The sequence below is a fragment of the Hyperoodon ampullatus genome, assembly GCF_949752795.1.
Source record: "Hyperoodon ampullatus genome assembly, chromosome: 17".
Lineage (NCBI taxonomy): Eukaryota > Metazoa > Chordata > Mammalia > Artiodactyla > Ziphiidae > Hyperoodon > Hyperoodon ampullatus.
The window spans coordinates 43,175,027-43,201,341 of NC_136930.1; the positions used below are offsets into that span (position 1 = coordinate 43,175,027).

The window sequence follows — 26,315 nt, forward strand, 5'->3', positions numbered from 1 at the left end:
ATAAAATATTAAAGAACTTTCAACATGACTCTTAAAAAACATGTATAGTATGGTTTAATTTGTATAAAACTGGACATCTCTGTGTGTGTATATGCATACAAATACATCTAGGAAGATGATCATCAGAATATCAATAGTTTATCTGAGTGGCAGGATTTCAGATGATTTTTTTCTTTTATACTTGCTATGCTTTAAGTTTTTTACAGTGGACATGTATAGTTCTAATCAGACAAAGCAGTCAAGTTGTTTGAAAGGAAAAATAAAGACCACCATAAGAAGCTTTATCTTAGTTATCTTTATTCACTTTTTAAATCTTCATATTCTTACCTGCAAGAATGATTATATTTTTTACTAAAGGAAAAATTTTTCTTTAATGTGGCGATTATGTTTCAGAAAACCTTGTTAGAGGTTGAAAGAGATCTGAAAAATTCTGAACCTACATCTGAGACTCAAACCAAAGGGAAAAGGATGGTTATTCAGGAAGTAGAAAACTCAGAAGATGAAAATGAAAAAGACAGTAGAAGAAAACATGAAGATGGCATTGAAGATAAGAGTAAGACATCTTTTCTCTTTGGTTTATGCAAAAAAACCCTATCTTGTTATATGATGAGCTGGCTCAAATTTTCTATTTGTACAGAAATTCTTCGTCTACCAGATTTTTCTGGCCTTTACCTTGTAAGTCCACAAGCAGGTTTTTCCTTCATCTTTTTCTTAATACAACTCATTTCTTTTTCTTTTCTTTTCTTATTGCGGTATAATTGACTTATAACATTATGTTAGTTTCAGCTGTATAACATAATGATTCACTATTTGTATATATTGTGAAATTATCACCACGATAAGTCTAGTTAAAATCTTTTTCTTAATACAATCTCCCAAACCCATTTTTTTTTCATAATCTGACATCTTTTCTTGTGCTCAATTTAATTCCTGATTATCACCTTTAAATACAAATGGCTGCCTCTGTGACACCAACCATTTGCAAGTTAACCTTATGTCCATCTCTTAGATGATTGTTTTATATATAGCTACTTGGTTGCAAACAAATATGTTGGCTTCAAAGGGGTTGTTTGCCTAAAAATGAATGCACTGTTGGAATGCCCTGTAGCTATGTGTGCCTCTCAAATTTTTTTAAAATATGCAATTTCACTTTTGATGTAATTAAAAAAAAGAATCTAGACTATATAAAGCTTAATATTCATAATATAAGACAATGAAAATTACATCAATTTTAAGGGGAAAGAAATCTGCCTTTTCATTTGACCAGGGGGGAAAAGTTTTTCTTTTTTCTTGAGAGTCCCTGAGCAACTGAGGGGGAAATGTCAGCTCTGAAAATCATGCACAGGTAAAAATCAACTTTAAGTAATTAGAATATTTTATTTTAGAGAAATATAAAAGGTTCAAGTCATTCAACTTTAAAGAAAGAACAAGGAGTATAAGTTTTTATTTTTTCATGGCAAAATATATAGTGTAAAATATATACATCAGCTTAAAATATGATCAGTTAAGCTCGGATAAAGACAAAAGCACAGAAAAGAAGGGGGAGAGAGATGAGGAGGCAGAGTAGAGCACCCAAGAAAGATGGAAAAGAAAGTGAAAGCATCAAAGGGATAAAAAGGAGAATTTAAGGTAAGCAGCTTTTCAAGGATTTAGGCTCACCTTTTTTTTCTTAAATAAATTTGTTTATTTCTTTATTTTTGGCTGTGTTGGGTCTTCGTTGCTGCATGCAGGCTTTCTTTAGTTGCGGCGAGCATGGGCTCCTCTTCATTGCGGTGTGCGGGCTTCTCGTTGCGGCGGCTTCTCTTGTTGCCGAGCACGGGCTCGAGGCACGCGGGCTTCAGTAGTTATGCCACATGGGCTCAGTAATTGTGGCTCGCAGGCTCCAGAGCGCAGGCTCAGTAGTTGCCGCGCACGGGTTTAGCTGCTCCATGGCATGTGGGATCTTCCCGGACCAGGGATTGAGCCTGTGTCCCCTGCATTGGCAGGCGGATTCTTAACCACCTGCGCCACCCAGGGAAGTCCCGATTGAGGCTCACCTTTAAGCAAGTTCTGGGAGCAAATGTTTTTCTTATGTTTATATTTAACTTAAGATAATTAGCCAAGCATCTTACAATTAAAGGAAATCATTTAAAATCTTATCTGGAACAAGATATAATATAAACTGTATCAATTGCCACTATTTTTAAATTATTTTTTTAAATTTACATATAGTAAAAATGGACTTTTTGGTATACAGTTCTAACACGTGTATAATTTCATGTAACAGCCACCGCCATCAGGATCCAGAACAATTTTATCACAAATTGTTGGCTAAAAGGAAAGCAAAAAAGAACACCTCCTTTTTGCTTTCCCTTTAGCCAAACCCTTCCATCACCCCAAGTCTTGATAGCCATTGATCTATTCTCTGTTCCTGTAGTTTCACCTTTTCCAGAATGTCATATAAATGGAATCAGAGAGTATATAACCTTTTGAGACTAGCTTCCTTCACTTAGCGTAATGTCACTGAGATTCCTTCATGTAGTTGCATGTATCTTTGATTTATTCTTTTTTATTACTAATACACCATTATATGGATATACTGCAGCTTGTTTATCCTTTCATTTGTCCAAGGACATTTGGGTTTTTTCCAGTATTTGGTATTTATGAATAGAGCTGCTATTAATATTCATGCACAGGTTTTTGGGTGAATGTACGTTTTCATTTCTCTGGGGTAAATACCAAGAGTGGGACTGCTGGGTCATATAGCAAGTGTATGTTTAACTATATAAAAAATCTCCAGACTGTTTTTCCAGAATGGTGGTACCATTTTTCATTCCCATTAGCATGAGAGTTCTAGCTGTTTCACATTCTTGCCAGCATTTGGTAATTTATTTAAAAAAATTTTTTAGCCATTTTATTAGGTGTATAGTGGTTTCTCACTGTGGTTTTAATTTGCATTTTACTAATGGCTAGTGATGTTGAACATTTTTTCATGTGCTTATTTGCCAGGTCTATATCACTTTTGGTAAAGTATCTGTTGAAATTATTCCACCAGTTTTTAAAGTTGGGTTGTTGCTTTCTTACTGTTGAATTTTGAGAGTTCTTTTCATATTTTTGACACAAGTCCTTTGTTAGATATGAGATCTACAAATATTTTTTCCCTATTTGTAGCTTGTTTTTTCTCATTCTTTTATCAGTGTCTTTCACAGAAAAAAAGGGTATTAGTTTGGTTAGAGTCCAGTTTATCAAAATTTTTAATGGGCTGGTGATTTGGTGTCATATCTTAATGCTTTGACTAAGCTAAAATCATGAGGATTTTCTCCTATGTTTTCCTTTAAAAGTTCCATAGTTTTATGTTTTACACTTATGTACCATTCTGAGTTAATTTTTTAATTGAGATATAATTGACATATAATATTCTATTAGTTTCAGGTGAACAGCATGATTCAATAGTTGTATATATTGTGAAGTAATCACCACAATAAGTCTAGTTAACAACCATCAGCATACATAGTTACAAAAATTTTTTTCTTGTGATGAGAACTTTTAAGATCTCTTTTAGCAACTTTCAAATATACAATAGAGTATTATTAACTCTAGTCACTATGCTGTACATTATATCCCTATGACTTACTTATTTTATAACTGGAAGTTTGTGCCTTTTGACTCCCTTCACCCATTGCACACGTGTGCACATGTACACATACACACACAGAAACACACACACACACACAGATACGTCTCTGGCAACTATCAGTCTGTTCTCTATGAGCTCAGTTTGGTTTTTCTTTTTAGATTCCACATATAAATGAGATCATGTGGTGTTTGTCTTTCTCTGTCTGACTTATTTCACTTAGCCATACTGAGTTAATTTTTCTATGAAGTGTGAGGATTAGATTGAGTTTCACTTTTTTGCATATGGATGTGCAATTGTTCCAAAACCATTTGATGAAAACTATCCTTACTCCTTTGAACTGCCTTTGCACCTTTGTAAAAAGAAAATCAATTGGCCATATTTGTGTAGCCAATAGAATCTAACTCTGGGTTCAGTTCTTTTCCACTGACCTATGTGTCTGTCCCTTTGTCAGTACCACACTGTCTCGAGTGCTGTAGTTTTATAGTAAGTCTTAAAATCAGGTAGTCTGATTCCTTCAGCTTTATTTTTCTTTTTCAAAATAGTTTGGCTATTCCAGTCTTTGCCTTTCACATAGTTTTAAAATCAGATATTTTTCAATTATATTTTATTTTTCACAGGTTGCATTCCTCCAACTTCTCTTAATGTTCAAGTATATTCCTTTATTACATAAAATCACTTAATAGTCACATATATTTGATGACTGTTTTACCACAAGCCTGTTTGTTATATTACTAAAATCTATATTTCTACTCACTGCAAAACACAAGGAATTTCCCACTGTATATCACTATAGTATATAGTAGAGTATAATTGGACAGCAAATATGAGGTAGTTAAATCAATTCTTTTGTACCTAAAAAAAAGTCATGCTGGGAATTTCATTGGAACTGCATTGAATTTATAGATCAATTTAGGGAAGAAATGACATTGTAACTATATGGATTTTTCCAATCCATGAACATGGTATATCTCTCCACTTATTTAGGTTTTCTTTGATTTGTTTCATTAGTGTTTTTTACATTTTCAGCACACAGATACTGCACATACTTTGACCAATTTATACTTAAGTATTTAAATTTTTTGGAGCTACTGTAAAGAATTTTTTTTTATTTCAGAAAATTGAAAATTGAATTCTTCATTGCTAGAATATGAAAATATCATTTATTTTAAAAAATGTTGACCTTGTATCTTGCAGTCTTGCTAACTCACTGATAAGTTCCAGGATTGTTTTTGTAGACTCCTTGGAATTTTTTTCATAAATTACATGGTCTGCAGATAAGAACAGTTTTATTTTTTTATTTCCAATCTATACCTCTTTTCTTTCTTTTTCTTACTTTATTGAACTGGCTAAGGGCTACAGTGTTGAATAAACATGGTGAGAGTGAACATCCATGAGCTTTGTTCTTAATCTTAGAGGGCAAGCATTCAGTCTTCCATCATTAAGCTTTCTGTTAACTGTGGGTTTTTGAGAGATGGGCTTCATCAAATTAAGGAAGTAACTTTCTATTTCTACATGACTGTGACTTTTTATCTCAAATTGATGTGAACTTTTCAGATACTTCTTCTGCAGAAATTGATTTGATCATGTGGTTTTTCTTCTGTAATCTGTTAGTATATTGATTATGTTGATTGATTTTCAAAAGTTGAGCTAGCCTTGAATTCTTGGGATAAACCTCATCAATCATCATGTATTATTCTTCTCATATATTACTGTATTTTGTCTGTTATTATCTTGTTGAGGATTTTTGCGTCTATGTTCATAAGAGAAATTGGACTATAGTTTTTCTTTTTTTTTGTACTGTCCATGTCTGGTTTTGGTATCATGATAATGGCAACGTCAGAAAAGTTGGGAGCTGGAATGTGCTTCCACCACTTCTATTTTCTGGAAGAGATTGTGTAGAATTGATATTACTTCTTTAAAAATTCGGTAGAACTTGCCAGTGAAATCATCTGGGCCTGGAGGTTCTTTTGTGAAAGATTTAAAATTACAAATTTAATTTCTTTAATAGACATACAACTGTTTAGGTTATCTGTTTTTTTCTTGGGTGAATCCTGAGTTTAGTAGTTTCAAGAAATTGGTCCATTTCATCCAAGATGTTGAATTTATAAGCACAGTTCATAGTACTCCCTTATTATAGCTTTAATGTCTGATTGATCTGTAGTGATATCCTCTCTTCCTGAGAGTGGCGATTTGTGTTTTCTCTCTTTTTTTTTGTCAGTCTGGTTCAAGGTTTATCAATGTTACTGATTTTTTCAAGTGTTTCACTGATTTTTCTTTACTTCTTTTTTAATATCGTTATTGGAGTATAATTGCTTTACAATACTGTGTTAGTCTCTGCTTTATAACAAAGTGAATCAGCTATACATATACGTATGTCCCCATATCTCTTCCCTCTTGCATCTCCCTCACACCCTCCCTATCCCACCCCTCTATGTGGTCACAAACCACCGAGTTGATCTCCCTGTGCTATGCGGCTGCTTCCCACTAGCTATTGATTTTATATTTGGTAGTGTATATATGTCCATGCCACTCTCTCACTTTGTCCCAGCTTACCCTTCCCCCTCCCCATGTCCTCAAATGCATTCTCTAGTAGGGCTGCGTCTTTATTCCTGTCCTGCCACTAGGTTCTTCATAACCTTTTTTTTTTTTTTTAAGATTCCATATATATGTGTTAGCATATGGTATTTGTTTTTCTCTTTCTGATTTACTTCACTCTGTATGACAGACTCTAGGTCCATCCACCTCACTACAAGTAACTCAATTTTGTTTCTTTTTATGGCTGAGTAATATTCCATTGTATATATGTGCCACATCTTCTTTATCCATTCATCTGTCGATGGACACTTAGATTGCTTCCATGTCCTGGCTATTGTAAATAGAGCTGCAATGAACATTGTGGTACATGACTCTTTTTGAATTATGGTTTTCTCAGGGTATATGCCCAGTAGTGGGATTGCTGGGTCGTATGGTAGTTCTATTTTTAGTTTTTTAAGGAAACTCCATACTGTTCTGCATAGTGGCTGTATCAATTTACATTCCCACCAACAGTGCAAGAGGGTTCCCTTTTCTCCACACCCTCTCCAGCATTTATTGTTTGTAGATTTTTTAATGATGGCCATTCTGACTGGTGGGAGGTGATATCTCATGGTAGTTTTGATTTGCATTTCTCTGATGATTACTGATGTTGAGCATTCTTTCATGTGTTTGTTGGCAATCTGTATATCTTCTCTGGAGAAATGTCTATTTAGGTCCTGCCCAGTTTTGGATTGGGTTGTTTGATTTCTCATATTCAGCTGCATGAGCTGCTTATAAATTTTAGAGATTAATCCTTTGTCATTTGCTTCATTAGCAAATATTTTCTCCCATTCTGAGGGTTGTCTTTTCATCTTGTTTATGGTTTCCTTTGCTGTGCAGAAGCTTTTAAGTTTCATTAGGTCCCATTTGTTTATTTTTGTTTTTATTTCCATTTCTTTAGGAGGTGGGTCAAAAAGGATCTTGTTGTGATTTATATCATAGAGTGTTCTGCCTATGTTTTCCTCTAAGAGTTTGATAGTGTGTAGCCTTACATTTAGGTCTTTAATCCATTTCGAGTTTATTTTTGTGTATGGTGTTAGGGAGTGTTCTGATTTCATTTTACATGTAGCTGTCCAGTTTCCCAGCACCACTTATTGAAGAGGCTGTCTTTTCTCCATCGTATATTCTTGCCTCCTTTATGAAAGATAAGGTCACCATATGTGCATGGGTTTATCTCTGGGCTTTCTGTCCTGTTCCATTGATCTATATTTCTGTTTTTGTGCCACTACCATACTGTCTTGATTACTGTAGCTTTGTAGTATAGTGTGAAGTCAGGGAGCCTGATTCCTCCAGCTCCGTTTTTCTTTCTCAAAATTGCTTTGGCTATTCGAGGTCTTTTGTGTTTCCATACAAATTTTTTGTTCAAGTTCTGTGAAAACTGCCAGTGGTAGTTTGATAGGGATTGCATGGAATCCGTAGATTGCTTTCGTAGCATAGTCACTTTCACAATGTTGATTCTTCCAATCCAAGAACATGGTATATCTCTCCATCTATTTGTATCATCTTTAATTTCTTTCATCAGTGTCTTATAGTTTTCTGCACACAGGTCTTTTGTTTCCTTAAGTAGGTTTATCCCTAGGTATTTTATTCTTTTGTTGCCATGGTAAATGGGAGTGTTTCCTTAGATTTTTCATCATTAGTGTATAGGAATGCAAGAGATTTCTGTGCATTAGTTTTATATCCTGCTACCTTACCAAATTCATCGATTAGCTCTAGCAGTTTTCTGGTAGCATCTTTAGGATTCTCTATGTATAGTATCATGTCATCTGCAAACAGTGACAGCTTTACTTCTTCTTTTCCGATCTGGATTCCTTTTATTTCTTTTTCTTCTCTGATTGCTGTGGCTAAAACTTCCAAAACTATGTTGAATAATAGTCATGAGGGTGGGCAACCATGTCTTATTCCGGATCTTGGTGGAAATGGTTTCAATTTTTCACCATTGAGGACAACATTGGCAGTGGGTTTGTCATGTATGGCCTTTATTATATTGAGATAAGTTCCCTCTATGCCTACTTTCTGGAGGGTTTTTATCACAAATGGTTGTTGAATTTTGTCGATAGCTTTTTCTGCATTTGTTGAAATGGTCCTATGGTTTTTCTCCTTCAATTTGTTAATATGGTGTATCACATTGATTTGCATATATTGAAGAATCCTTGCATTCCTGGGATAACTCCACTTGATCATGTTGTATTATCCTTTTAATGTGCTGTTGGATTCTGTTTGCTAGTATTTTGTTGAGGATTTTGCATCTATGTTCATCAGTGATATTGGCCTATAGTTTTCTTTCTTTGTGACATCTTTGTCTGGTTTTGGTATCAGGGTGATGGTGGCCTCATAGAATGAGTTTGGGAGTGTTCCTCCCTCTGCTATATTTTGGAAGAGTTTGAGAAGGATTGGTGTTACCTCTTCTATAAATGTTTGATAGAGTTTTCTTGTGAAGCCATCTGCTCCTGGGCTTTTGTTTGTTGGAAGATTTTTAATCACAATTTCAATTTCAGTGCATGATTGGTCTGTTTATATTTTCTATTTCTGCCTGGTTCAGTCCCAGAAGGTTGTGCTTTTCTAAGAATTTGTCCATTTCTTCCAGGTTCTCCATTTTATTGGCATATATTTCCCTGTGGTAATCTCTCATGATCCTTTGTATTTCTGCAGTGTCAGTTGTTACTTCTCCTTTTTCATTTCTAATTCTATCGATTTGAGTCTTCTTCCTTTTTTTCTTGATGAGTCTGACTAATGGTTTATCAATTTTGTTTATCTTCTCAAAGAACCAGCTTTTAGTTTTATTGATCTTTGCTATAGTTTCATTTTTTTCATTTATTTCTGATCTGATCTTTATGATTTATTTCCTTCTGCTAACTTTGGGGTTTTTTTGTTCTTCTTTCTCTAATCACTTTAGGTGTAAAGTTACGTTGTTTACTTGAGATGTTTCTTGTTTCTTAGGGTAGTATTGTATTACTATAATCTTCCCTCTTAGTACTGATTTTGCTGCATCCCATAGTTTTAGTGTCATCGTGTTTTCATTGTCATTTGTTTCTAGGTATTTTTTGATTTCCACTTTGATTTCTTCAGTGATCTCATGGTTATTAAGCAGTGTATTGTTTAGCCTCCATGTGTTTGTATTTTTGACAGATTTTTTCCTGTAATTGATATCTAGTCTCATAGCGTTTTGGTCGGAAAAGTTACTTGATATGATTTCAATTTTCTTAAATTTACCAAGGCTTGATTTGTGACCCAAGATATGATCTATCCTGGAGAATGTTCCATGAGCACTTGAGAAGAAAGTTTATTCTCTTGTTTTTGAATGGAATGTCCTATAGATATCAATTAAGTCCATCTTGTTTAATGTATCATTTAAAGCTTGTGTTTCCTTATTTATTTTCATCTTGGATGATCTGTCCATTGGCGAAAGTGGGGTGTTAAAGTCCCCTACTATGATTGTGTTACTGTCGATTTCCCCTTATATGGCTGTTAGCATTTGCCTTATATATTGAGGTGCTCCTATCTTGGGTGCATAAATATTTACAATTGTTATATCTTCTTCTTGGATTGAGCCTTTGATCATTATGTAGTGTCCTTCTTTGTCTCTTGTAATAGTCTTTATTTTAAAGTCTATTTTGTCTGATATCAGAATTGCTACTCCAGCTTACTTTTGATTTCCATTTGCATGGAAGATATTTTTCCATCCCCTCACTTTCAGTCTGTATGTGTCCCTAGGTCTGAAGTGGGTCTCTTGTAGACAGCATATATACGGGTTTTCTTTTTTATCCATTCAGCCAGTCTATGTCTTTTGGTTGGAGCATTTAATCCATTTACATTTAAGGTAAGTAGCGATATGTATGTTCCTATTACCATTTTCTAAATTTTGCGTTTGTTATTGTAGGTCTTTTCCTTCTCTTCTGTTTCCTGCCTAGAGAAGTTCCTTGGGCGTTTGTTTTAAAGGTCCTTTGGTGGTGCTGAATTCTCTTAGCTTTTGTTTGTCTGTAAAGGTTTTAATTTCGTCATCAAATCTAAATGACATCCTTGCTGGGTAGAGTAATCTTGATTGTAGGTTTTTCCTTTTCATCACTTTAAATATGTCCGGTCACTCCCTTCTGGCTTGCACAGTTTCTGCTGAAAGATCAGCTGTTAACCTTATGGGGATTCCCTTGTATGTTATTTGTTGCTTTTCCCTTGCTGCTTTTAATATTTTGCTTTGTATTTAATTTTTGATAGTTTGATTAATATGTGTCTTGGCATGTTTCTCCTTGGATTTATCCTGTATGGGACTCTCTGTGCTCTCTGGACTTGATTAACTATTTCCTTTCCCATGTTAGGGAAATTTTCAACTATAATGTCTTCAGGTATTTTCTCAGTCCCTTTCTTTTTCTCTTGTTCTTCTGGGACCCCTATAATTCGAATGTTTGTGTGTTTAATGTTGTCCCACAGGTCTCTGAGACTGTCCTCAATTCTTTTCTTTTTCTTTATTCTGCTCTGAAGTACTTATTTCCACTATGTTATCTTCCATGTTACTTATCCATTCTTCTTCCTCAGTTATTCTGCTATTGATTCCTTCTAGAGAATTTTTAATTTCATTTATTGTGTTGTTCATCATTGTTTGCTCTTTAGTTCTTCTAGGTCCTTGTTAAACATTTCTTGTATTTTCTCCATTCCATTTCCAATATTTTGGATCATCTTTAGTATCATTACTCTGAATTCTTTTTCAGGTAGACTGCCTATTTCTTCTTCATTTGTTTGGTCTGGTGGGTTTTTTTACCTTGCTCCTTCATGTGCTGTGTGTTTCTCTGTCTTTTCATTTTGCTTAACTTATTGTGTTTGTGGTCTCCTTTTCACAGGCTGCTGGTTCATAATTCCCATTGTTTTTGGTGTCTGCCCTCAGTGGCTAAGGTTGGTTCATTGGGTTGTGTAGGCTTCCTGGTGGAGGGGACTGGTTCCTTTGTTCTGGTGGATGAGACTGGATCTTGTCTTTCTAGTGGGCAGCTCTGCGTCTAGTGGTGTGTTTTTTTGGGGTGTCTGTGACCTTATTATGATTTTAGGCAGCCTTTTTGCTAGTGGGTGTGGTTGTGTTACATCTTGCTAGTTTCTTGGCATAGGGTGTCCAGCACTGGAGCTTGCTGGTTGTTGAGTGGAGCTGGGTCTTGGTGCTGAGATGGAGATCTCTGGGTGATTTTTGCCATTTCATATTACATGGAACTGCAAGGTCTCTGGTGGACCAATGTCCTGAACTTGGCTCTCCCACCTCAGAAGCACAGGCCTGACACACAGCCGGAGCACCATGATCCTGTCATCCAAACGACTCAGAATAAAACAGAGAATAAAGGAAATAAAGAATTAAAGTAAAATAAAATAAAGTTGTTAAAATAAAAAATTATTATTAAAATTTAAAAAATTAAAAAGCAAAGAAAGAAAGAAGAGAGCAACCAAACCAGAAAACAAATCCACCAATGATAAGAAGCACTAAAAACCATGCTGAAGAAAAAAAGGGGCAGACGGAGCCCTAGGACAAATGGTAAAAGCAAAACTGTGTAGACAAAATCACACAAAGAAGCATACACATACACACTCACAAAAAGAGAAAAAGGAAATATATCTATATATATATACATCATTGCTCCCAAAATCCACTGCCTCAATTTGGGATGATCTGTTGTCTTTTCAGGTATTCCACAGATGCAGGGTACACCAGGTTGATTGTGGAAATTTAATCCGCTGCTCCTGAGGCTGCTGGGAGAGATTTCCCTTTCTCTTCTTTGTTTGCAGAGCTCCTGGGGTTCATCTTTGGATTTGGCCCCGCCTCTGCGTGTAGGTTGCCTGTGGGCATCTGTTCTTCGCTCAGACCAGACGGGGTTAAAGGAGCAGCTGATTCGGAGGCTCTGGCTCACTCAGGCCAGGGGAATAGAGGGGTACAGAATGTGGGGCGACCCTGTGGCAGCAGAGGCCGGCGTGACGTTGCAACAGCCTGAGTCATGCCGTGTGTTCCCCCAGGGAAGTTGTCCCTGGATCATGGGACCCTGGCAGTGGCGGGCTGCACAGGCTCCTGGGAGGGCAGGTGTGGATAGTGACCTGTGCTTGCACACAGGCTTCTTGGTGGCTGCAGCAGCAGCCTTAGTGTCTCATGCCCATCTCTGGGGTCTGCACTGATAGCCATGGCTCATGCCCATCTCTGGAGCTTGTTTCAGTGGTGCTCTGAATCCCCTCTCCTTGGGCACTGTGAAACAACAAGGCAAGAAGAAGTCTCTTGCCTCTTCGGCAGTTCCAGACTTTTCCCCCCAGACTCCTTCCTAGCTAGCTGTGGCACACTAGCCCCCTTCCGGCTGTGTTCACGCTGCCAACCCCAGTCCTCTCCCTGGGATCTGACCTACGAAGGAGGATCCTCAGCTCCCAGCCCCCACCCGTCCCGTCGGGTGAGGAGACAAGCCTCTTGGGGTGGTGAGAGCTGGTTGGCACTGATCCTGTGTGCGGTAATCTGTCTGCTTTGCCCTCTGAACCCCTGTTCCTGCGCTCTGCTCCATGGCTCTGAAGCTTCCCCCTCGCCACCCCTGTCTTTGACTGTGAAGGAGCTTCCTAGTGTGTGGAAACCTTTCCTCCTCCACAGCTCCCTCCCACTGGTGCAGGTCCCATCCCTATTTTTTGTCTCTGTTTTTTCTTTTTTCTTTTGCCCTACCCAGGTATGTGGAAGTTTCTTGCCTTTTGCGAGGTCTAAGCTCTTCTGCCAGCATTCAGTAGGTGTTCTGTAGGAGTTGTTCCACATGTAGATGTATTTCTGATGTATTTGTGGGGAGGAAGGTGATCTCCACATCTTAGTTTTTCACCATCTTGAAGCTCTCCTCACTTTTCTGCTTTTTTATCTTTTTCAGTTTCATGAATTTCTGCTCTTTATTATTTCCTTCTTTTTGTTTGTTATGGGTTTATTTTTCTCCTCTTTCTCTAAGATAGTTTCTCAAATGGAAGCTTAGAATGTTGATTTGAACCTTTTTCCCCTAACATAAGCATTTGATGCTATGCTTTCTTCTAAGTGTGGCATTAGCTGCATCCCATACATTTTGACATGTTGTATTTTCATTGTCATTCAATTGGAAATAATTTCTAATTTCCTTCAAGGCTCCCTCTTTGACCCATATGGCATATTTAATTTCCAATTTTTTTGAGATATCAGTAATCTTTCTGTTATTGATTTAAAGTTTACCTCAGTGTTATACAGTAGAAATTAACACACCATTGTAAGGCAGTTATACTCCAATAAAGATGTTAAATTTTTTTTTAAATAAAAATATTTTTTAAAGAATGGAAATAAAATAAATAAATAAATAAACATAAAGTTTACCTCCGTTAAGGTCAGAGAATACACTTGTGTTACATTATTACTTTCAAATTTGTTGAGGCTTTTTTTTATGATATAGGATATATTATTTCTTGATGAATATTCCATGTGCACTTGAAAAGAATGTTATTCTGCTGTTTTTTGGTGGAGTGTTTTATAAATGTCATTTAAATTAAGTTGGTTGATGGTGCTGCTTAGTTCTTTATCCTTGCTGATTTTGTTTACTTGTTATATTCCTTACTTTTATATTCCTTATTGAGGAGTATTGTTGTCTACAGTTGTGGATTTGTCCATTTCTCTTTTTAGTTCTACCAGTTTTTGCTCCATGTGTCTTGAGGCTCTGTTGTTAGAAATATTCACGTTTAGGATTTCTGTGACTTGTTGGTCAGTTGATCCTTTTATCATTATATAATATTTATCTTTGGTAATTTTACTTGCTTTTAAGTCTGCTTTGTCTGACAGTAATATAACTATTTCAGCTCTCTTTGGATTAATATTTTCACAGTATATATTTTCCTAGGCTTTTACTTTAACCTACCTATATAATTAAGGTGGTTTTCTATTAGACAGTAAATAGTTGGGTCTTGTTTTTCTTTTTTTTTTTTTTTTGTGGTATGTGGGCCTCTCACTGTTGTGGCCTCTCCCGTTGCGGAGCACAGGCTCCGGACGTGCAGGCTCAACGGCCATGGCTCACGGGCCCAGCCGCTCTGTGGCATGTGGGATCTTCCCAGACCGGGGCACGAACCCGTGTCCCCTGCGTCGGCAGGCGGACTCTCAACCACTGCGCCACCAGGGAAGCCCCTGGGTCTTGTTTTTAATCTTACTAACTCTTGTCTTATAACTGGTATATGTACACCAGTTACAATTAATTATTGCTGTTTGTAGTAGGTCTAACATTGTATTATTTGTTTTTCTGTTTCTTCCCTCTGTTTTTTGTTCAACTTTTTTTCTTTTATACCTTCTTTTGGGTTATTTAAATATTGTTTAGTTTTACATTTTAATATATTGATTATGTTTTTTACTGTATTTCTTTGTACATTCTTTTAATGGTCCCACTAGGAAGTTATATATACATACTTAACTTTCCACATTTTACTTAGAATTAATATTTTACCACTTCCACTGGAATGTAAAAAAAAAAAAAATCTTACCACCAAATCAGTCCCTTTATCCACTGTCTTTATATTGTAGTTATCATATGTGTTATATCTACGTTCATTGGAAATCTCATTAGACAATGTTATGCTTTCTGCTTTCAACCTCTCTACATTTTTTTTAAAGAATTTAAGAGGAGAAAAAAACAGTCTTTTATTTACTCAGATATTTATCATTTCTATTGTTCTTCCTTCATTCCTAGTGGTACAAGTTTCTTCCTGCTATCATTTCCTTTACATATGAAGTATTTCCCTTAGCATTTCTTTTAAGGAATGTCTGCTAGAGATGAATTCTCTTAGTTTTCCTTCACTGAGGATGTCTTTATTTCACCTTCATTTCTGAAGGATATTTTTGAGGGATATAGAATTATGGTTTGACAGTTCTTTCTTTCAGCGTTTTAAACATTTTGCCCTGCTGCCTTCTATCCTTCATGATTCTGATGAGAATTCCATTGTTATTCAAATTGTTTTTCCCCTATATTTGATGCATTGTTTTCCTCTGGATGCTTTCAAGACTTTTTCCTTTTTTTTTTTTTTTTTTTTTTTAGCAGTTTGATTATGATATGTCTTGATGTGCATTTCTTTGAATTTATCCTTTTGGGGCATGCTGAGATTCTTGAATCTATAAGTTCATGTCATTGCCACATTTGTGAAGTTGTCAGCCCTAATTTCTTCAAATTTTTTTCTGGACAACACTATTTTTCCTTTCCTACTGGGACTATTATGACACAATTGTTAGACCATTTGGTATTGTCCTACAAGACTTTGAGGCTCTGTTCTTTTTTTCCCTCAGTTACTTTTCCTCTCTCTTGTTAAGATTGAGAAATTTCTCTTGATCTATATATTCAAGTTCACTGACCTTTTCCTCTCATCTCAATTGTATTATTGTAGCCATTTGGTGAATTTTTTTATCTTGGTTATTGTATTTTTCCATTGTAATGTTTCCATTTGGTTCTTGTTTTTTTTTTTTTAATCTTCTATTTTGCAGCAAAACTTTTTAATCTTTCTATTAGTTTTAAGAATGTTTGCCTATATTTCTTGGAGCATGGTTAGTATTGCCACTTTAAAGTCTTTGTTTGAGAATTCATAACATCTGGTTATCCAGGGTTTAGTATTACTTAATTGCCTTTTTCTTTGGCACATGTTGAGATTTTCTTCTTCACTTGTAAGGAATTTTGTACTGTATATTAGCAATTTTTAATATTATTATATGTGATTTTTAGTTTTGTTTAAATCTGATGGGGAACTTTTATTTTAAAGCAGTTAATCAATCTGCTTAGTTTTGGGTAACAGTTCTCCTACCTGACTTCCATGGACTATGGTTCTAATGTCAGTTTAGTTTCAAAACCTTTGCAGCACTATTTGGATCTGTCCCACTTGTGCACCACCCCATGACCAACTGGGGCCTGGGTAATGGTTTCCCCCGGAATTCACTTCTCAAAATTTTTGGTAGGATGTTTAAGGTCACATTTATGCATATGGATCACCTGGTGGGTAAGCTCATTTCAGTTACAATTTTATGCAATTGTTTTCTTAAGTTCCCTCCTCTCTGTGATTCTTCCCTACTCTTTCTGGATCCCAGAGGTTTTCCTTCCTCTTCCTTTGGCTAGAAAGCACACTTTAATTCTACTGTACACTTCCCATGACTATGTGCCTCCAGTACTGAGCAGCAAGAGGAAAGAGAAAAAAGAAAGCAATGAGGATATCCTTGGGACCACAGTTTCTCTGACCAGAGATAAGAGTTCCTCTCCCTCAAAGTTTTAGCTATCTACTTGGCTGCTATTGCTACTGCAGCTGCTGAAGGATTGCCTGGGAGCTGGAATTGGAGAGAAAGGAAAAACAAAACAAACAAACAAACAGAAATAGGGAATTTCCCCATAGGGGCCAACTTTTTTTTTTTTTCTTAAGATAAATAATAAAGGGGATCTCCTAAAGCTCTTTTTCTCCATACCCAGTGCACTGTTTTGGGGTTGTTGGTTTTTGTTTTTTTTTTTGCGGTACGCAGGCCTCTCACTGCTGTGGCCTCTCCCGTTGCGGAGCACAGGCTCCGGACGCACAGGCTCAGCGGCCATGGCTCACGGGCCCAGCCGCTCCGCGGCATGTGGGATCCTCCCAGACCGGGGCATGAACCCGCGTCCCCTGCATCGGCAGGCGGACTCTCAACCACTGCGCCACCAGGGAAGCCCCTGTTTTGGGTTTTAAACTGACTTTGACAGAGGCTAGGAGATATCAGAGGAAAGGAAAATGAGAAACTCACTGCTGTTTGGGGGGTATTTCCAATTCTAGTTCCTTTCCCCAATCAGCCTGCTACCATTTACTTTTCAGTGTCCTCATACAACTGCTACATGAATTCTGTCCCAGGTTTTTAGTTGTATTCAGTGTGAGAGACAGGGTGGATTATGTTTACTCCATCTTGACAGGAATTGCTCTTCTCATTACTTTTTTTTTTTTGAACAATTAGCACACTTGAAGAACTGTGAAAGTGCTTTACTTATATTATTTCACTTAATCCTCAAGGAAGCTATAATATCCATACTTTTATAGATTAGGAAACAGAAGCTTAGAAAGGTTATTTGCCACATTTGCACAGGTTATAAGTCATATGGTTAGGATATGGCCCCAAATCTGTGAGATTCCAAAGTCTATCTCTTAAACATGGTTATTAGATACCAACTAAGGAAGTACAGGTTCTATAAAACCCAGGCCGAATATCACCGGGCTACACTGTCAAAGAAACAGATATAATTTGGTGTTTATCCACTCTTGTGCTGACGCTGTACTAAGAACTCTTATCAGATGTTGAACGTATGTTGAGAAACAAGTGGGTTAATGACTAATATGATCATTTTTGATTAAAGAATGGGCAGAGGAACTCAATAGACATTTTTCCAGTGAAGACATTTATATGGCCAACAGGTACATGAAAAGGTGCACAACATCACTAATCATCAGGGAAATGCAAAGCAAAACCACAATGAGATATCACCTCACACCTATTTGAATGGCCATCAACAAGAAGACAAGAGATCACAAGTGTCAGCAAGGATATGGAGAAAAGGGAACTGTTGTACACTGTTGGTGGGAATATAACCACTATGGAAAACAGTATGGAGGTTCCTCAAAAAATTAAAAAATAGAACTACCATATGATCCAGCCATCCCACTTCTGAGTATATGTCCAAAAGAAATGAAATCACTATCTTGAAGAGATATCCATTGTTCATTGCAGCATTATTCCCAATAACCAAGATATGGAAACAATCTAAGTGTCCACCAAAGGATGAATAAGTAAAGAAAGTGTGATACAAACACACACACACAACACACACACACACGAACATTATTCAGCCATCATAAAGAAGAAAATCCTGACATTTGTGACAACATGGAGGGAACTTGAGGGTATTGTACTAAGTGAAATAAGTCAGACAGAGAAAGACAAATACTCTATGATCCCACTTATGGTGTGGAATCTTAAAAAAGCCAAATTCATAATAATAGAGAGTAGAATGGTGGTTTCCAGGGGCTGAGGGGTTGGAGGTATTGGGGAGAAGTTGGTCAAAGGGTATAAACTTCCAGTTATAAGATGAATAAGTTCTGGGGATTCAGTATAGCATGATGACTATAGTTAACAATACTGTATTATATACTTGAAAGGTGCTAAGAGAGTAGATCTTAAATATTTTTATTACAAAAATAATAGTAGTTCTGTGATGGATGCATTAAGTAACCTTATTGTGGTAATCATTCTGCAGTATATATGTGTATCACATCACCATGTTGTACAACTTAAACAATGTTATGTGTCAACTGCATCTCAATAAACATACTAAAATGCCCTCTTCACAAATAGAGATAAACAGTAAAGGGCTAATCAAAAATTAGTAATACATATGGTTCCATGATTAAAAATCTGGGTTAGGATTACTGTAGTGTAATGTCACTTAACAGATTGATATGTTTCTCTCTGAATTAGGTGGTTATCCCTAAGGTAAGTCCCATAGGGAAGCAATATTCCCATTCAGATTTCCAAGCAGGCAGAGCTTTAAGAGAACCATTTCTGATCCTGTCATTCATGCCCGCTCCCCCATAATTATTTTGTAGATTAGGGAATATATAAAAGTATGCAAGATTCAGAAAACAAAAATGTCTTGATTAGGAAGGATATAAATTTTAAGACCAGTTAGTTCCCTTTTATCAGAAGCAAGTCAAGATTAGGTAGGTTAAATGGCTGAGCCCAGAAGTAGTGCTTTTAAGATGAAGTAAGAACAATGGGACTATATTATGTTCATTTTTACCAAGTTCCATTGTTAGGTAATATGTAACAAGAGGTCCCGGAGCCTTGGACAAGACAGGAGAAATCCAAGTCACTTTTAGGAAAATAATGTGAAAGCCCAGAGGGAGGTTATCAAACTGGAATCTTTGTCTGTGGTTCCGCTCCCACCACATTCCAAGAAAGAATTCTTAGTCATTATGGGGTATGATGCAGGGAGCCCTGAAGACCATGGGAAAATGCAGCAATTAGTGTGTTCTATCCTCGGCTGATAATGCTGCTCCCCTGCGGGCTCCACCTGGGTTGGCCAGGCCCAGTTCACCCAGACTGAGGTACAACATAACCAACGGGTTTAATTTAACAGCTGACAGTTACTGAGCACCTACTCTGTGTCAGGTACTGAGATAAGACAATTGATAGGCTTTCTTCACCTGTCCTTTTGAGGACTGCTATGAAGAAATACCTGTCCTCGCCAGGCTGATTGGATCTGGGATTTGAGTTCATGGGCTTGCTCGGAAACTTCCCTATTTGTGTTTTCTTTCCCTAGTAGAGAATATTTAGAAGTGGCCGTCAGAGGAAAGTAAGCCTCTAGACTCCCTTGTAGTGTTGTTGCTTATTCTCCACTTAAAAATGAAATATAAGAAAATTAAACAGTCATTGACAAACAGAAGAATAAAATGTAAATATTTCTCTTGTCCTAGTATTGGTGGGATCAGGAGGGTGGAAGGGTGGGGATTTCAAAGAGTTAAAACAACAGACAAAATCATAAAGAGAAAGATTAATTATTTTGATTATGTAAAAATTAAAAACTTGTATAAGACAGATGCCATAAAAAGATAAAAGGCAAATGACAAGTTAGTAAAATGGCAAAGGGTTTATGACCTTAAATATGAAGAACTTTTACAGAACAATAAGACCAAGTTAAAGAGCCTAGTACCAAAATGAACAAAGCATAGGAACAGAGAAATCACTAATGAAGAAATTAAATGATCAATACATTTTTGTATTGCTAATAAAAAGATGAAAGTTAAATATAGATTTTTTTTCTCCCATCAAATTGACTGAGATGGAAAAAAAATATTCTTTGTTGTCAAGGGTAAGGTAAAATAAGCATTCTTTTTAAAAACTTGAGATATAATTCATATATCATAAAATTCATCCTTTACAAATTCAGTAGATTTTAGTATACTTACAAGGTTGTACAATCATCACAACTGTCTAATTCCAGAACATTTTTATCATCACAAAAAGAAATCCCATTCCCATTAGCAGTCACTCCCATCTCCCTTTCCCCTGGCAACTACTAATCCACTTTCAGTCTCTACGGATTTGCTTATTCTGAATATCTCATGTACATGGAATCATACAATATGTGGCCTTTTGTGTCTGGCTTCTCTCACTCAGCATAATGTTTTCAAGGTTTATCCATGTTGAAGTATGTATCAGTACTTCGTTCCTTTTTTTTCTTCTTCTTCCAGTTTTATTAATATATAATTGACATTAGCACTGTATAAAGTTTAAGGCATACAGCATAATGATTTTCCTTACATACATCATGAAATGATTATCACAGTAAGTTTAGAAAGCATCCATCATCTCATATAGATGCAACATTTTTAAAATAGAAAAAAAAATTCCCTTATGATGAGAACTCAGGATTTATCCTTTCATATATAAAAGTGTTAATTATGTTTATCATGTTGTACACTACATCCTTAGTACTTATTTACCTTATAACTGGAAATTTGTACCTTTTGACTGCCTTCATCCATTTCCCCCTCCCCTCATTCCCCACCTCTAGTAACCACAAATCTGATCTTTTTTTCTATGAGCTTGTTTATTTGGTTTCAAAGTATAATTGACTGATAACATGTTAGTTCCTGCTACACAACTTAGTGATTTTGTATTTCTATACATTTCAAAATGATCACCACAGTAAGTCTAGCTATGATCTGTCACCATATGAAGATATTACGTAATTATTGACTATATTCTCCATACTGTACATTTCATACCTGTGACTCATTTATTTTTGCAAGTGGAATTTTTTACTTCTTAATGTCCCTCACCTTTTTCTCTCTTTCCCTCAGCCCCTTCCCCTCCAGCAACCATCTGTTTGTTCTCTGTATCTATGACTCTGTTTCTGTTTTATGTTTGTTCATTTGTTTTGTTTTTATATTCCACATATAAGTGAAATCATACAGTATTTGTTATTCTCTGTCTGACTTATTTCACTAAGCATAATACCCTCTACATCTATCCATGTTGTCACAAATGGCAAGATTTCATTCTTTTTTATGGCTGAGTAATATTCTATTATATATTTTATGTACATTTATTTATATATGTATGCTACATCTTCTTTATGCATTCATCTATTAGTGGGCACTTAGGTTGCTTCCATATTTTGGCTATTGTAAATAATGCTGCAATGGACATAGAGGTCTGAATATCTTTTCTAATTAGTGTTTTTGTTTTCTTCAGATAAACACCCAGGAGTGGAATTGTTGGATTGTATGGTAGTTCTGTTTTTAATTTTTTGAGGAATCTCCATACTGTTTTCCATATTGGCTGTACCAACTCACATTCCCACCAAGAGTGTACAAGGGTTACACTTTCTCCACGTCCTCACTAACACTTATTATTTGTTGTCTTTTTTTTTTTTTTGCAGTACTCGGGCCTCTCACTGCTGTGGCCTCTCCCGTTGCGGAGCACAGGCTCCGGACGTGCAGGCTCAGCAGCCATGGCTCACGGGCCCAGCCGCTCCGCGGCACGTGGGATCCTCCCGGACCGGGGCACGAACCCGTGTCCCCTGCATCGGCAGGCAGACTCTCAACCACTGCGCCACCAGGGAAGCCCCCTATTTGTTGTCTTTTTGATAACAGCCATTCTGACAGGTGTGAGGTGATAGCTCATTGTCGTTTTAATCTCTGATGATTAACGATTTTGAGCATCTTTTCATGTGCCTGTTGGCCATCTGTGTGTCTTCTTTGGAAAAATGTTTATTCAGATCCTATGCCCATTTTTTAACTGGGTTGTTTGGGGTTTTTTGCTATGAGTTATATGAGTTGTTTGTATATTTTGAATACTAACTCATCGGATATATTGTTTACAAATATCTTCTCCCATTCAGTAGGTGGCCATTTCATTTTTTCATAGTTTCCTTTGCTGTGCAAAAGCTCTTTAGTTTGATGTAGTCCCATTTGTTTGTTTTTACTTTTGTTTCCCTTGTCTGAGGAGACATATCCAAAAAAATATTACTAAGAACAATGTCTTAGTACTTCACTCCTTTTTACGGAAAAATAATTTTCTTACATTGATAATATCACATTTTCTTTATTCATTAATCTGTTGATGGACATTTGGGTTGTTTCCACTTTTTGGCTATTATGAATAATGCTTTTGTGAACATTCAAGTACAAGTATTTTTGGTTTGTGTTTATGCGTGTACATATGTTTTTAATTTTGGGGGGATATATACTTAAGAGCAGAATGCTGGGTTATATGGTAACTCTATGTTTAACTTCCAGAAGAACTGCAAGACTGTTTTCCGAAGTATTTACACCATTTTATATTCTTACCAGCAATATATAAGGATTCCAGTTCCTCCACATTCTTGCAAACACTTGTTATGGTTTGCCTCTTTGAGTATAACCATCCTAATGGTTATAAAGTGGTAACTCCTTATGGTTTTGATTTGGATTTCTCTAATGACTTATTATGTTGACCGCTTTCCATGTGCTTATTAGCCATTTGTATATCTTCTTTGGAGAAATGTTTATTCAAGTCCTTTGCCCATTTTAAAATTAGGTTGTCTTTTTATTGTTGCATTGTAACCGTTATTTATGTATTCTGGATATTAGACCCTTATCAGATACTTGATTTGCACATAATTTCTCCCATTCTGTGGGGTTTTTTTAACTTTCTTGATAATATCCTCTGATGCACAAAAGTTTTTAATTTTGATGAAGTCAAATTTATCTACTTTTGTTACTTATACCTTTGGTGTCATATGTAAAAATCCACTATTAGGACTTCCCTGGCAGTCCAGTGGTTAAGACTCCCTGCTCCCAATGCAGGGGGCATGGGTTTGATCCCTACTCAGGGAACTAAGATCCTGCGTGCCACGTGGTGTGGCCAAAAAAAATCCACTGTTAAATCCAAGGTCATGTAGATTTACTCCTATGTCTTCTTCTAAGAGTGCTATGGTTTTGGCTCTTATATTTAGGTCATTGATTTATTTTGATTAGTTGAGGTAGGAAGGAGTCCAACTTAGCTTTGATTTTTTTTTTGTTTGTTTTTTTTTTGTTTTTTTTTTTGCGGTACGCGGGCCTCTCACTGTTGTGGCCTCTCCCGTTGTGGAGCACAGGCTCCGGACGTGCAGGCTCAGCTGCCATGGCTCACGGGCCCAGCCGCTCCACGGCATGTGGGATCTTCCCGGACCAGGGCACAAACCCATGTCCCCTGCATCAGCAGGCGGACTCTCAACCACTGCGACACCAGGGAAGCCCTTGTTGTTGTTTTTTGACATGTAGAAATCTAGTTGTCCTAACACCATTTGTTAAAGAAACTGTTCTTTCCTCATTGAATGGACTTGGCACGTTTGTCAAAAATCAGTTGGCCATATCCACACACTTATGGTCAATTAATCTACAACAAAGGAGGCAAGAATATATAATGGAGAATAGACAGTCTCTTCAATAAGCGGTACTGGGAAAACTGGACAGCTCCATGTAAAAGAATGAAATTAGAACATTTTTAACACCATATACAAAAATAAACTCAGAATGGGTTAAAGACCTAAATGTAAGACCAGGAACCATAAAACTCCTGAAGAAAATATAGGCAAAACATCCTTTGACATAAGTTGTAGCAATATTTTTTTGGATCTGTCTCCTAAGGCAAAGGAAACAAAAGCGAAAATAAACAAATAGGACCTAATTAAACTAAAAAGCTTTTGCACAGCAAAGGAAACCACCAACAAAACAAAAAGACAACCTACTGAATGGGAGAAGATATTTGCAAATGATAAGATCAATAAGGGGTTAATATCCAACATATATAAACAGCTCCAACAACCCATGTCAAAAAAAGACTCAATTAAAAAATGGGCAGAAGACCTGAATAGACTTTTTTCCAAAGGAGATATACAAATGGCCAACAGACACATGAAAAGATGACCAACATCATTAATCATCAGAGAAATGCAAATCAAAACCACAAGGAGATATCACCTCACATCTGTCAGAATGGCTATCACCAAAAAGATCGCAAAGAGCAAATGTCGGCAAGGATGTGGAGAAAATGTAACCCTTGTGCACTGTTGGCGGGAATGTAAATTGGTATAGCCATTGTGGAAAACGGTATGCGGGTTTCTCAAAAAAACTAAAAATAGAACTACCATATGATCCAGCAATTCCATTCCAGGGTATATATTCAAATAAAATGAAAACAAATACCGTATGCTAACACATATATATGGAATCTAAAAAAATAATGGTTATGAAGAACCTAGGGGCAGGACAGGAATAAAGATGCAGACGTAGAGAATGGACTTGAGGACACGGGGAGGGAGAAGGGTAAGCTGGAATGAAGTGAGAGAGTGGCATGGACATATATACACTACCAAATGTAAAATAGATAGCTAGTGGGAAGCAGCCGCATAGCACAGGGAGATCAGCTCGGTGCTTTGTGACCACCTAGAGGGGTGGGATAGGGAGGGTGGGAGGGAGACACAAGAGGGAAGGGATATGGGGATATATGTATATGTATAGCTGATTCAGTTTGTTATAAAGCAGAAACTAACACACTATTTTAAAGCAATTATACTCCAATAAAGATGTTAAAAAAAACCCACTAATTCGAAAAGATCTATGCACCCCAGTGTTCATAGCAGCATTATTTACAATAGCTAGGATATGGAAGCAACTTGTGTCCATCAACAGATGAATAGATAAAGAAAATGTGACACACACACACACACACACAGGACTACTACTCAGTCTTAAAAAAAAGAGTGAAATTTTGCCATTTGCAACAACATGGATGGAGTTGGAGGGTATTATGCTTAGTGAAATAAGTCAGAGCAAGAGAAATACTATATGATAAAACTTATATGTGGAATTTAAAAACTAAAATAAAATAGTGGATATAACAAAAAAGAAACAGACTTACAGACATAGAGAACAAACCAGAAGGGAGAGGAAAGCGGGGAGGGACAAGGTAGGGGTATTGGATTAAGTGGTACAAACTACCATGTATAAAATAAATAAGCTACAAGGGTATATTATACAGCACAGGGAATATAGCCAATATTTTATAATAACTATAAATGTAATATAACCTTTAAAAATTGTGAATCACTATCTTGTACACCTAAAACTTATAAATCAACTATACCTCAAAAAAAATAATAATAAAGATGTATTGAAAAAAACAAACAAAAAAACCACCTGACTGACTGACATGGTCCAAAGCTGTGGTTTTTAGATGTTTCATTGATTTGCATTTGATAAAAATTCAAACATATTTTACCCTAAAAAAAAATCACGTGGCTATAGATGCATGGGTTTATTTCTGGACTCTCTATTTCATTGGTTTATATGTCTATCCTTATGTCATACCACGCTGTTTTGATTACTGTAGCTTTCCATAAGTTTTGAAATCTGAAGTGTAAGTCCTTTGATTTTGTTCTCTTTTTCAAGATTGTTTTGGCTATTCTAGGCCCCTTGAAATTCCACATGAATTTGAGGATCAGCTTTTCCATTTCTGCCCAAAAAGCTGTGGAGTTTTGATAGGGATTATGTTGAATCTGTAGACTGCTTTATATAGTATTAATATTTTAACAACATTAAGTCTTCCTATCCATGATCAAGAGATGTTTTTCCATTTATTTAATTTCTTTCAGCAATATTTATTATACAAGTCTTTCACTGCCTTGGTTAAATTTATTCCTAAATATTTTATTCCTTTGGATGCTATTGTAAATGGAATTATTTTCATAATTTCCTTTCAGGATTTTTCATTGCTAATTTATAGAAACAACTGATTTTTGTAGATCTTGTACCCTGAAATCGCTGAATTTGCTTATTAGCTCTAGTAGTGGTTTGTGTGTGTGTGTATTCTTTGGGAATATATGTACATTTATATATATATATAGGTATATATAGATAGATAATCTGTAGATAATCATGTCATCTATGAATAGAGATAGTTTTACTTTTTCCTTTCCAATATGTATGTCTTTTATTTCTTTTTCCTGTCTAATTGATCAGGCTACAACTTCCAGTACAATGTTGAGTAGCTGCAGTGAAAACAGCATCTTTGTCTTATTCCTGAGCTTCAGGGGAAAGCTTTCAGGATTTCACTATTGAGTATGAT

At 36.3% G+C, this 26,315-nt stretch overlaps 1 protein-coding gene across 1 annotated transcript in view; it reads left to right on the forward strand.

Annotated features, from left to right (window-relative positions):
* SPAG1 (sperm associated antigen 1) overlaps positions 1–26,315 on the forward strand; it is a gene marked incomplete at its 5' end in the record, with an annotated part of 89,527 nt that overhangs the window by 33,664 nt on the left and 29,548 nt on the right. Inside the window, one exon of the mRNA XM_079722233.1 lies at positions 394–553. Within this exon, the coding sequence (XP_079578359.1) occupies positions 394–553 (160 nt within the window). The remainder of the gene's footprint in view (positions 1–393; positions 554–26,315) is intronic.